A 12,781-nucleotide genomic window follows, 5' to 3' on the forward strand; every position below is an offset into this window, starting at 1 on the left:
GTGCTGTTGGTAACAAGATTGATGATCTGTGATTGAGAAGGAACATGAGCTGCCACTTCCCCGCCAGGATGAGAGAAGAACCAAATCAGACCCTAAACAACACCTGCAGGGCCACACCTTCCATATGCCAGCCTTTTAATTTTCTATCATAACTGCATGTGACATCTGAAAATACACCAGTCTCTACAACACCTACCCATGCTGCTTTTTAAAATCCACCCACCTCTTATGGAACACCAGAGATATTTGGAAACTCAGGCAGGCTTTTCTTCCTATCTCCAGATGAGACATCTACTGTGGATGCGTGACCAGGAAGAGAACGCAGGGCGTGCTGGTGGCAGAAGAGAAGTGCCCAGGATGTCTAACTTGCTCCCTAAGGGATGTCATGAGAAATGACTCTGATTGCTATTTTTGAGACGGCATAACACCTGGGAGGTGGCAAACCACACTGCCGTTGCCCTTTCCTGAGCCCGAGGCCAAGAGCATCCTGCAAATTTGCAGAAGTAACTCCATCCCAGCCTCCAAAAGGATTGGGCCAGTGGGCGGACTTTGCCCTGCTGTGCTATAATCACATGGGTGATTGACTTGCACTATGTATTTCCTTTTTATTTCAACCCATCCCCAAAGCCCAGGGCAACTTAAAACCGGAAGAGCCACCACCTTCGTCAAAAAAGGACTGTTTTAAAAGCTTAACGGATAACTCCACAGCCATTCATTCAGCTGACTCCCAAAGAAATGGAAGGCATCTGGAAAATGTATTTAAAAATTGATTTAACGTTGAGCCATGTTAAATGTTTTAATTTCCAGGCAATGGAATGCCCACCAAAACATCAATTAGTCCCAGCAATCAGGCAGGAATATTGGCTTCTGTTGAGGGATTCATTTATTTCAGCTCTGCGAAATACCTAAGAAGGAGAAATCCAATGTAGCCTATAGCTCCGAGGAAGAGACATTAAGCCAGAGAAGAAGCCAGATCAAGCCCTGGATAAAATGGTACCACTGCCAGCACCCGCCACTCCTTACACACAAGTTACTGCCCTCTCTTCAGAGAGAGATGCCAGGAACTCGGGCGTCAGGTCCTCATGCCCTTGACAGAAAACACCCTTCCCACCCACAGCTTCTCTGTCTCCAAGCTGGAAAGCAAGAGAGGCTGAAACGGGGCAGAGAACGTCTCTCTGCTGAGGACACAAGCCAGCTGGAGAACTTTTAAAATCATTTTTAACAGTTATTCTTCCTTTTGGTGCCTTTGAAATTTCAAGGCCCTGGGGTCTCCCCGCCCCAGGGGAGGCTGTGGATTGGGGTAGGGGGTCTCACAGTCTGAAGTGCCTCTGTTTCCACACACCCTGGGCCGGCTGCTTGGGCACTGAAGGGCGATGCACACACGCTGCTCACCACACGGTCTCGGCCATAAGAACCAGCAAAGGACAGCAGAGCCAAAGACCCCAGGCGCTGGGGGCTCCTAAAAGGAAACAGGGATGCACAGAAGGCCTCAGCAACCCGCGGGGGGAGGAGGGGTGGTAGTGGGCAGATGCATCATGCCCAGTTCCCTTAGTCTCCCTCTGGCCCATTCACGTGATTCCCCCCGGAATGCGGTTTGTTTGCTCTTTTCTCTTACGTGGGAATCATGACCCGAATGCAGGGCCCGAGAAGTGAGAATTCAATGTCATTATGTGAATCAGCTGGTACCAGAGCTGCCTTAATCCTAAGAGTCACCTGGGGAGATGGTTAAAAATGCAAATCCCAGGTTCCTCCCCCCCCCCCCCCCCCCGGAGATTGTGATTGAGCAAGTCTGACACGAGGCCCAGGAATCTGTATTTTAAGGATCCCTCCCAGGTGGTCCTGATAATGAAGCGAGTTTAAGAAACAAGAGAGTAAGGGTCTTCCCCTCAGGAAGGGCCTGTGGGATGAATGAAAGGAGTAGGGCATCTAAGGTCCCACAGGGACACCACTTTCCGACACTGTTGGCTCAAGGAAAAACTAGTCCTGCCTCTCTACAGGGGATTTTGCAATATCCGTCAAAATTACAAATGTACATACCCTCTGACCTAGCAATACCACTTTGAAGACTTTATCCTGGAGATATACTTGAACAGATGCAAAGGATAAAAGGTTATTCCCTGCAGCCTTGTTTGTAAGTTGTTTTTTGTTTTTTGTTGTTTTTTTTTTTAAAGAAAACACTGAACTATCCGTCTGTAGAGATCTGGTTAAATGCAGTTATGATGCAACTAGAAAACCAACCATTGCCGGGCTCCTATGCACAGATACACAACAAAGGGTACAACTACCCTTTATAAAAGTGCAGAGATAATCTATGGGTATGCACAGGCTGACTATCTCTGGGCAGATACACAAGAAGCTGGTAACATCACTTGCCTCTGGGGACGGGAAGGTGATGATGGGACAGGAGACAGACAGAGGGAGACATTTCACTGTATTCCTTCCTTGTCAGACCTTACCTGTTTTGAACCCTGTGTACTAACTCTTGTGTGTATTATATAAAACACACAAGACACGCTATTTAAAAGTAATTTTTAAATGTATGCATATTCTATTTCAATGAAAAGTTTTTAAAATAATAGTAGTATATCAAAGGTCATGGCTCCTGTTTGTGAGTGCCGTCTGTGGCCACTTGTGGCTGCAGAAATTGGGAATTCCCCCAGTTCTCCATCCCCCCGCCAAGGGAAGGCTGGGGCAGACGGAGGGAGACATTCAGGTCAGGAAAAGGCAGAGTGGAGGTTTTGAGCACCAAGTTCTCCTCGCTCCCTGGGTATTTGCTGACGTTGCTCCCTCTACCCGGGACACTGTCCATGGGGCTGAGTCTATATTCTCCCCAGCTTGGGCTCCAGTTTAGACTTACCATCTTTGGGAGGTTGCCGTGGGCACTCCCCGATCCCCCCAAGCCCACATCAGCCGCTTCACCCATGTGTTCCCTCAGTGCCTGTGTTCCCCATCACAGCACCTGTCATACTGCCTCATGGTCGCCTGGCTACGTAGGCCCTCCCTCAACCCCAGGCTCAACTGATAGCTCAGTGAGCATGGAGAACACATCTGGCTTGCTCTCTGCTATCTCCTCAGAGTCCAACACCATGCTTTGTCCAGAGATGGTGCTCACTAAAGATAGGAGGGGCCACAAAGAAGTGACAGACTGAGGGGGAGGGAAGAGAAGAGAAAAGAAAGGCAAGGAAAGCCACACATCCCTGACCCCCTTATCCTAGCTGAGCCCTAGTCACCACCACCTCCCTCTGCCTCCTTCCCTCCCTGGTCTTCCTGGATGTGAAATCATCTTGTTCATTTACAAGACAGCCTCACCTGTCTTGCTCACCCCCATATGCCCAGCCCCTGCTGCAGGCTTGATGCATAGTAGGTGCCCAATATATACTGGTTGAATTTATTAATTAATAGTGCTCAGTGAGAAGGAGGTAGGATGCAAAGGAACCGGCGAAATGCATTTACACTCGAGAGATTCTGATTCAACGAGTTCTGGATGGGGTCCCAGAAACTGGCTGTTTTAAAAGTTCCCCCAGGGCACCTGGGGTGGCTCAGTAGGTTAAGAGTCCAACTCCTGCTTTTGGCTCCGGTCTGGGCTGGCAGTGTGGAGCCTGCTTGGGACTGGGATTCTCATTCTCATTCTCTCTCTCTCCCTCTCTCTCTAAATAAATAAACTTAAAAATTTTTTCTTTTAATTTTTTAAGTTCCCCCAGGTGACTTCAAAGTATAGGCAGAGTTGAGGGTCATTTACAGACGCTTGCTACGGACTTTAGATTTTTCTCCGAATGCAGAGTCTCGGAAGACTATGTGAGACCCCACTTTTAATCTTAGGAACGTCCCCGCCCAAGAACAGGGAACAAGGCTAAGGAGGACCAGGGAGAGTGTCCCCCTCACCTAGAGTAGAAGCGGAGGAGACGGTCCGGGTGGGGCTGGCGCTCGGGGGCGTGTCCAGCCAGGAGCGAGTCTTGGCGCCATCTAGCGCCCGCTGGAGGCTCTGCAGCTGCAACACGCTGAGCTGCCTGCGCTGGGCTGGGGTCACCGCCGCTGCGTTCTCGGGACCCAAGGAGGCTATCTGCTCCGCGGACAGCTCCTGCAGCGGAATTGGGGGGGGGGGGGGGGGGGGGGGGAGAAGGGACAGCGCCCTCAGTGGGTCCCCTCCGCGGGTTTCCCAAACCTCGGTCACCCGCCCAGGGCCGCGCACAACTTTGCCACACCCGTGTACCCTTTCTACTCCTCTTGAGGATCTTTCCCTAAAATCTCCTCACTCTTTCACTGCTAGAATAAGTTTATTTTTAAAATGGAAAATTTTGGGGCGCCTGGGTGGCTCAGTAGGTTGAGCGTCCGACTTCGGCTCAGGTCATGATCTCACAGTCTGTGGGTTCGAGCCCCGCAGAGCCTGACAGCTCAGAGCCTGGAGCCTGTTCCCAATCCTGTGTCTCCCTCTCTCTCTGCCCCTCCCCCAGTCTCACTTTGTCTCACTCTGTCTCTCAAAAATAAATAAATATTTAAAAAAAAATTAAAAATAAATAATAAAATAAAATGGAAAATTTTAAGTGGAAATTTCCAAAAATGGAAGACCAGAGTGACTTGCCATCGGTAACCATTAACAATAGGCCAAAAGAAATGAAACAACCTTCCTGAATTCTAGCTAGAGTTGTTGGCCAACAATTTCTGAACGAAGGTCTCTTAAAATGTAATAAAAAGGAGGCTTTAAGCGTTATAGAGGTGTTAAAGACGTTTTAGCTCCAAACTGAGACTTCTTCCTTGAAGTAATCAGCATTAACAGAGAGTTGAAAAGAGAGTCATGATTTTCTCACTGTGTGACTTAATGTTGTTTAATTCAGCGCAAGGTACCTCCTTCTCCAGGCTCCAGGTCTCCCACCTGAGAAACACTGATTTAGAGAAGAAAACACAAGCCTAAAGGCTAAAGATCTGAATCTGTGTCCCAGCCAGTATCATATGGCTAGTATCTATGTCTGCCATATGCTTGCTGTGTGACCTTAGGCAAGTTTCACAGCCTCTCTGGGCTCTAGACTAGATGTGGAATGGCACAGAGAACTCATCTCCTGTGTGGATTCTGATGACTGCCTGCACACCATGCGGGTGGGTCCTGTGAGGGCTCAGTGGAGGAAAGTGACGTCTGCCATGGGCACTGGAAGTGGGAAATTCTGCCAAGGACACTAGGGTCTTTGAGGACCCTGACGAAGATGTTTTCTGAAGTCGCTTCTAGCTCAGAGGACTTGGTGGCTAGTTTCAGTGGGTCTGGAATGAGATGGGATGGCAGGATTCTGAATTTGTAGAGGGGCTTTTAAAGTTATGTTGCTTATTTTCTAAGCACCCCAAAGATTCTGGGAAAGGGGTTATGCCCCCTCACCTGCCCCTCTTCTTTCCTTCACCCTCTTCTTATTCCCTCAGGAGATGCTTCCCTGGAATCGTGTTGTTCCCCTGCTTGGAACCCTTCCCTGCCCCCCGCTTTCAGGACACAGTTCCGGCTCCTGAATGGGGCAATGGGGACTTCACACTCTGGGCCAAGCCCACCTCCGCAGCTGCCTCCCCCCAGGACTCTTCACTGCAGGAGAATGAGCGTCCGTATTTGTAGCCCTCAGGAGAGGCAGCACCTTTGCCCTGCCCTTCCGTGTGCCACACCGTTCCTCCCTCCGACCTAGCTGTCCTGCCGCACAAGGTCAGCATCACCTCCTCCCTCAGACACACAGACACACCCAACACAGGTACTCTTCTGGCTTACACCTTACATCTACCATTAATGGAGTCTGTACTATAAAAATTATCTATCTTTCCGATGGGGCTGGCTTGCAGCCCAGAGGCCAGGCTGAATCTCTAGGCCTACCGGACTCTGTTTAAAAAAAATAAATTTAAAAGTGGTTGCCAACATTTAATTATCAGAAGGTTTCACATGAAAACGGAGACTTCTGGAATCTGTAAAATAAAATTTTAAAAAAGGGAGATCCGGTAATAGTGATCCCAGATTGTCACACTGCGTTGAGGTGCCAGAGACGAGACGCAGCTTCCCCGTTTTAGAGAGGGCTAAGTTTACACAGTTCACCTGGGACTCTACCCAGGCCACTGCACTCTTTCATGTTACCTTCTGAGGCCCAGCATGCACTGGGTTACACCCCAGGGGCATCTCTCCCGGTGCCCACCACAGGGGGTGGTCAGTAGGGATTTCTGAAATAAATACCCAAACAAGGAAGCAACCACAAAGTGCACCCCAAACAAGACCAGGAGAAAGTGCTCAGCAGTGTGCAGCATCCAGAACCAAGCTGCCTATCCCATGCAGAGCCCCCCAGAGGGGAAGCTCTGTAGCCTCAAGGACTACGATTTATCTCCCAGAAACAGCTGGGGAACTGTCTGTGCTGGCATCTGTCCTGTCTTCTGAAGTCATTCGAGGTCTGCCGTCTGTCTTGAAATGAACCAGTGATGTGGCGTCGTGGGAGTCTGTCCGGCCTCGTTTGTGTGTCTTACATGGTTGTGGTGGACAGAATGTATTTCCAAGTTACCCAACAAGCAAGAGTACCAGGGCCACTCCTCATCAGAGCACACCGTCCCCACCAAACACTAGTCTTGTACGGGGACACGAAGCAGGGACCCCTCACTGACTACCCCACTACAGTTGACCCAATGCCACCCTGTCAATTTTTTTCCATTGCATCGTCACCTGTCCTTCGAGGTTTTCTTTTTTTTTTCCCTTAATAATTTATTGTCACGTTAGCTAACATACTCCTTTGATGTTTTCTTACCACTTTTCCTTAAACCAACTAAAATATTTTTACTTAAATTCATTTAAAAGGGAAATGTTATGTGGGAATGCAAGCTGGTGCAGCCACTCTGGAAAACAGTATGGAGTTTCCTCAAAAAACTAAAAATAGAACTACCCTATGACCCAGCAATTGCACTACTAGGCATTTATCCAAGGGATACAGGTGTGCTGTTTCCAAGGGACACATGCACCCCCATGTTTATAGCAGCACTATCAACAATAGCCAAAGTATGGAGAGAGCCCAAATGTCCATCCATGGATGAATGGATAAAGAAGATGTGGTATATATATATACAACAGAGTATTACTCGGCAATCAAAAAGAATGAAATCTTGCCATTTGCAACTACGTGGATGGAACTGGAGGGTATTATGCTAAGTGAAATTAGTCAGAGAAAGACAAAAATCCTATGACTTCACTTATATGAGGACTTTAAGAGACAAAACAGATGAATATAAGGGAAGGGAAACAAAAATACTATAAAAACAGGGAGGGGGACAAAACAGAAGAGACTCGTAAATATGGAGAATAAACTGAGGGTTACAGGAGGGGTTGTGGGAGGGGGGATGGGCTAAGTGGGTAAGGGGCACTAAGGAATCTACTCCTGAAATCATTGTTGCACTCTATGCTAACTAATTTGGAGGTAAATTTTAAAAAAGAAAAAAGAAAATTTAAAAAAAAAGAAACAAAGGGAAATGTTATGGGGCACCTTGGGAACTCAGCTGGTTAAGCATCAGATTCTTGATTGTGGTTCAGGTCATGATCTCACAGTTTGTAAGTTCAAGCCCCGTATTGGGCTCTGTGCTGACAATGCAGAGCCTGCTTGGGATTCTCTGTCTCCCTCTCTCTCTGCCCCTCCCCAGCTTGCGACCTCTCTCTCTCTAAAAAATAAGTAAATAACCATTTAAAAAAATAAATAAATAATTTAAAAAATAAAAATAATTAGGAAATGTTATATAGGTCTACAATCCCTCATTGGCAATTCTGAAATCCAGAAACGTCTCAAAGCTGAAAGTGTTTTCCAAAGTTTAAGACAAACTTCTTTGCCTGAAAAACCTGAATTGACTGAAGGTCACTTAGAGTCTCTACTTATTCCAATTAATGTGACGTCATTGATTACTTCACAGAAATATTAATGCGTAAGGTGCTTCCCCAGACACTGCTGGGGGTGTTAAGTTACATACTGTAGATTCACAGAGTGATCTTTTTATAATCTGGAAAATTCTGAACTCTGAAATATATCTGTCCCCAAGGGTTCTGGATAAAGAAATATGAACCTGTCCTACCATCATAAATAGAAAATCAATACCACCTGCTATGAAGGGAAGACAACCATAAAAATAAGTACAATTAAAACATAAATTAAAGTTTTAAGAAAAAAAAATTTTTAACCCAGAATGTGACCCATTCATTGGTGGCATACAGCTCCCCCCTGGCCCTTTCCGAGAAGGCTGGTTGCAAGCCTCTAGAATCTGAGGCCTGCCATCTGTTCCCCTATGTGATTTGAAATGGGGTCAAGCTCCTATTCTCCTTGAAGAACTGGGTACCTACTTTGAATATCTCATCAGGAAGGCATTTGATTGCTGATGGCTGGAAATACGGCATCAAATCCTTGTCCAGCATTTGGAGCTCTTCCTTAGTTAATCCAGCTGGGGAGGAAAAGGAATCACGAGGGTTTAGATCCAGCCATCAGAACTCTACTTGTTTTATTAATGGTGCTGCCTAATGTACAGATCTGTCTGTTCTAAGCAAGCCGCATTCCTTACCAAAGGCCCTGAAAATCACACTGGAGAATCAAGTTCCTTAATCAACTCAAAAAAAAAAAAAAAAAAAAAAAAGTGGGTCATAGCAGCCCTGATTGGTCTCCTACAAGGAAATGTATGCCCAGAAGGAACTCTACGCAATTGCAGATTGTGTATGAAACTAGTTAGGAGCCAATTGAATCACATCCTAAACCGCTTTAGTGAGCACAGGAATCACCAAGGGGAGATTTGTAGACCTCACCCTCTGTACCTTCAAGTCATGAATCTAGGTTCCACTGTAACCTTAGAGATGTTCACTACACACAGCCAAGGATTCTATTATTATTATTATTATTATTATTATTATTATTATTTGCTTTTGTCCCCAGGACAAAGGTTGGAAAGGGAGAAGGCATGCTCAGGGTGCCTCTTACCTGCAATGGTCCCGAGCTCCTGCAAGACAGGGCCGGACCACTTGGCGGGATCCCCAAATACAACTTCTGCCTTCCTCTTAAACTCGGCCAAGACATGGGTGCTGCAGAGCAGGGTTCCGATTCTGGCCACCACCACCCTAATTAAGAGGGAAGAATATAGTGTGAGCCTGGGAGACTCTTCAGACACAACTGGTGTGCAGAAAGTAGGCAGGCTCGGGGCCTGAGCAGCTCAGTTAATAAGCATCTGACTCTCGGTTTCGGCTCAGGTTATGATCTCATGGTTCGTGGGATCAAGCCCTGCGTCAGGCTCTGAGCTGACAGCATGGGGCCTGCTTGGGATTCTCTCTCCCTCTCTCTCTCCGCCCTTCCCATGCTTGCTCTCTCTCAAATAAATAACAACATTAAAAAAAAAAAAAAGAAGAAGGTAGGTAGGCTCAGCATCCAGAAAGGATCCAGCTGACTCCACTCCTTATCTTAGCCCAGAAAGGTGGCAAAGCATCAGGAAGCAGAGAACATGTTGCTGGATGAATGAGTTGGTCAATCATTTGCCATTGTGCACACAACTGGTTTGGTTACCTGAATTCCGAGATTTTTATAAGTGAGACTTCAGTGATGTTCATAGCACACAAGGTTGTACCAAGTCCTACTAAGTGGAAACTCTTCAGATCCTGGATACGATAGCCTGAATCCTCCAGGAATCCTTGCAGAATGGATTTAGCCTATAAAAAATAAGGAAGAATAAAGATGAACCATCCAGAGACTACGAGGGAATAACAGAGCTAGATCAGTAGCCTCTGGACCAATCCCCCACCCGTACTCCTCTGGACACACTCCCATTCCGAAGCATCCTAGCCACCGCCTCCGTGTTCGTGTCCCTAAGGTGCTGCTTCCATTGAGTGTGTCCCCTGATCCAGGGAGGTGTCTTCTGGCAGTGAAACTCTTGTATCCTTCACCAACATGAAAGGAACTGTGTCCTGTGCCTGTGTCTGTGTCTGCTGGCTTATTTTCCTCAGTCACTCATGACCTTCAGATAGTTTGCTCACATAAGTTCTCCTGCGTCAGAATCCAAATTTTCCAGCATCTGTTTCCAGCACTGTCTCACAAACCTTGTGATATTCTGCTCCTTTGCCTTTGCTCAAATCATTCCCTCCATCTGAAATGTACTTCCTGCATCCCCAACTGTTATAATCCAACCAGCGTTTTATTTGGGCGGGACGGTGGGGGGGCAGAGGGGCAGTGGTTCAAGTCAAATGTCACTTTCTTCATGAAGTCTTCCCTGACTATCTTGGCCACAGTGAATTTTTCTTTCTCTAAAGTCCTACAGAAGTAGGTTTGTCCTTCTCTCTTCAATTCCAGAGAGTAGTATATCAAATGCTTTGGTGTAGAAAATCACAGAGGAATCTCTTCAGTGAGCTTTGATTCAAGGGGGTTGGTGTGGATGTGCAGGGTTCCCTGAAATTCTTCCACAGTAGCCATTCATTGTGCACGACTTTCCCTGGAGAGCCACCCCTCCCACACTCTTACTTCATGTGGTTCAGCTGGAGTAACTGCCTGCTGAGTTCCAGAAGTTATGCTATGGCCCAGTCCCGACTAGTCAAGTTTTCCCTCAGCTTGGCTGCCATGATTTGTTCTAGACTGGGCATGTGATCCAGTCAAAACCAACCAGGACGTTAGCTGGAATAATTAGGGATGTCCTAATTGAAATAGAGGAATAAGACAGTCTTTCTCTGGACTGACCTTGGAAGGATAAACACCTGAACCTGCTAGAATTCACTGCATGGAAAGAACCTGCCTCTGACTGAAGCCAACGCAAAGGAAAGTAGGGTCAAAAGATGGTGAGAGACAGATTCTTTACAATAGTGTTGAAGACTCAGAATCCAGCCAAAACTGAACTCTTTACTTGAACTTTTCAGTTAAGGGAGCCAATAAATTCCTTTGCTTGGTCAAGCCACTTTGGGTTGTTTTTTCTGCCACTTGGAACTAAATGAACCCTGATTCATTTGATCTACTTATGTCAGACCTGAGGAAGGATTCAAGTCAAGCCTTTGGAGATTCTCTGTATAATAAAGTCTGGATCCCTCAGTGCTTATACAGGCAGGTGCAAAAGATTACAAGAGGACAAGAGCTCACAAGGCAAAGAAAGGGAGGAGACATCCAAGGACAAACATCTGAATGGGAGTGAAGGTCACACGGATATAGTGAGTCTTCCCATCTCCTTTACTTTTACTTCTTTTTAAAGTAGACTTCACACCCAGCCTGGAGCCCAATGTAGAGCTTGAACTCACGACCCTGAGATCAAGACCTGAGCTGAGATCATGAGTTGGACACTTAACCAACTGAGCTATCCAGACACCCCCTCCATCCCTTTTTAATTCATCCCTATCACACAATAAGAATAGTTAGTTCATCCTTATCACACAATAAGAATCATTACAGTGTTAAGAGAAAGTGTTGACAAAGACTGTGAAATGTTGCACTGGGTTTCTACTTTTCATGTCTGCTGCCTCCCCATTCCTCAGGTCTGTTTATTTACTTTATTCTGAGAGAGACAGAGAAAACGCGAGCTGAGAAGGGGCAGAGAGAGAGGGAGAGAGAGAATCCCAAGCAGGCTCTGTGTTCAGCACAGGGCTGAAACCCACAAACTCCAAGATCATGACGTGAGCTGAAATCAAGAGTTGGACGCTTAACCCATTGAACCACCCAGGCACCCCTACTCAGGTCTGCTTACATGCTACCTCTTCCCCTGATTCACCTATCTTAAATAGCCTCCTTCCTTGACTATTTCTATGAGCACCTTGCCCATTTTCTGTTATCAATTATCGTCATTTTATTATTTTAATGTTTATTTTATTTTTGAGAGAGAGAGAGAGAGAGAGTACACAAGCAGGGAAGGGGCAGAAAGAAAGGGAGACACAGAATCCGAAGCAGGCTCCAGGCTCTGAGCTATCAGTGCTGAGCCCGACATGGGGCTCAAACCCACGAACCAGGAGATTAGGACCAAAGTCAGACGCTTAACTAACTGAGCCACCCAGGTGCCCCATCAATTATCACAATTTCAAAACATTTGTCACTGTGCTCACTTTTTTGTCTGTGCCACCGTAGAATCCCAAGACGCACAGAATATCCAGCTAGCTATTGAATCCCTACTGCTTGGTACAACGCCTGGCACACAGTTTGGTTCAGTAAGTACTTTTTAAATGAATGAATGAATATCTGAGTGAGTGATCTACAGAAGTTGTAGGCAATAGGTACCCCCTTTGAAATGGCATTGGATTGGGGCGCCTGGTGGCTCAGTCGGTTAAGCGTCCAACTTCAGCTCAGGTCATGATCTCACAGTCTGTGAGTTTGAGCCCCACGTCGGGCTCTATGCTGAGAGCTCAGAGCCTGGAGCCGGCTTCGGATTCTGTGTCTCCTTCTCTCTCTGCCCCCTCCCCTGCTTGCACTCTGTCTCTCTCTCTCTCAAATACAAATAAAAAAAAAAAAGCATTTAAAAATGTCAAAAAAAACACAAAAGAAATGGCATCGGATTGCTGCCTTCACACGGACTGGCTTCAGGAAGATTTCCCATGTTCCTGCAAATCAGACTGATCAGGTTCTCCACGAAACTTCCCTCAGTGATTACAAAGCTCACAGTCTGACTCCAGAGCCTGTACTCGTAGCCTGTGAAGATGTCTGGGTATGATGAGAACATAGAGATTCAAGGTAGCTTTTGAACGTTTCCTATCAAGGCTTCCCAAATCAGGTTTCACTAGATGACTCGTAACGATGTGTGCTCCTCAACTATCAGGCGTGCCCACTTTAAAATGAAAGCGCAAAAATACAATTCAAATAAAATTACT

The 12,781-nt window shown here is 46.6% G+C and overlaps 1 protein-coding gene across 7 annotated transcripts in view; it reads right to left on the bottom strand.

The window, feature by feature from the left end:
* Positions 1–769: 769 nt before the first annotated feature.
* OTOA (otoancorin) overlaps positions 770–12,781 on the bottom strand; it is a 73,273-nt gene continuing 61,261 nt past the window's right edge. For 6 of the 7 annotated variants that reach the window (XM_042922282.1, XM_042922281.1, XM_042922283.1 and 3 more), the window contains 6 exons: positions 9,519–9,661; positions 8,943–9,079; positions 8,318–8,415; positions 3,883–4,078; positions 1,343–1,459; positions 770–905 (listed from right to left, as the gene is read on the bottom strand). In XM_042922282.1, the coding sequence (XP_042778216.1) occupies positions 1,389–1,459; positions 3,883–4,078; positions 8,318–8,415; positions 8,943–9,079; positions 9,519–9,661 (645 nt within the window). In that variant the 3' untranslated portion in view covers positions 770–905; positions 1,343–1,388. Of the gene's footprint in view, positions 906–1,314; positions 1,460–3,882; positions 4,079–8,317; positions 8,416–8,942; positions 9,080–9,518; positions 9,662–12,781 lie in introns of all 7 variants that reach the window. The other variant, XR_006197855.1, reaches the window with a different exon arrangement.

This window comes from Panthera leo, chromosome E3 (assembly GCF_018350215.1).
Source record: "Panthera leo isolate Ple1 chromosome E3, P.leo_Ple1_pat1.1, whole genome shotgun sequence".
Lineage (NCBI taxonomy): Eukaryota > Metazoa > Chordata > Mammalia > Carnivora > Felidae > Panthera > Panthera leo.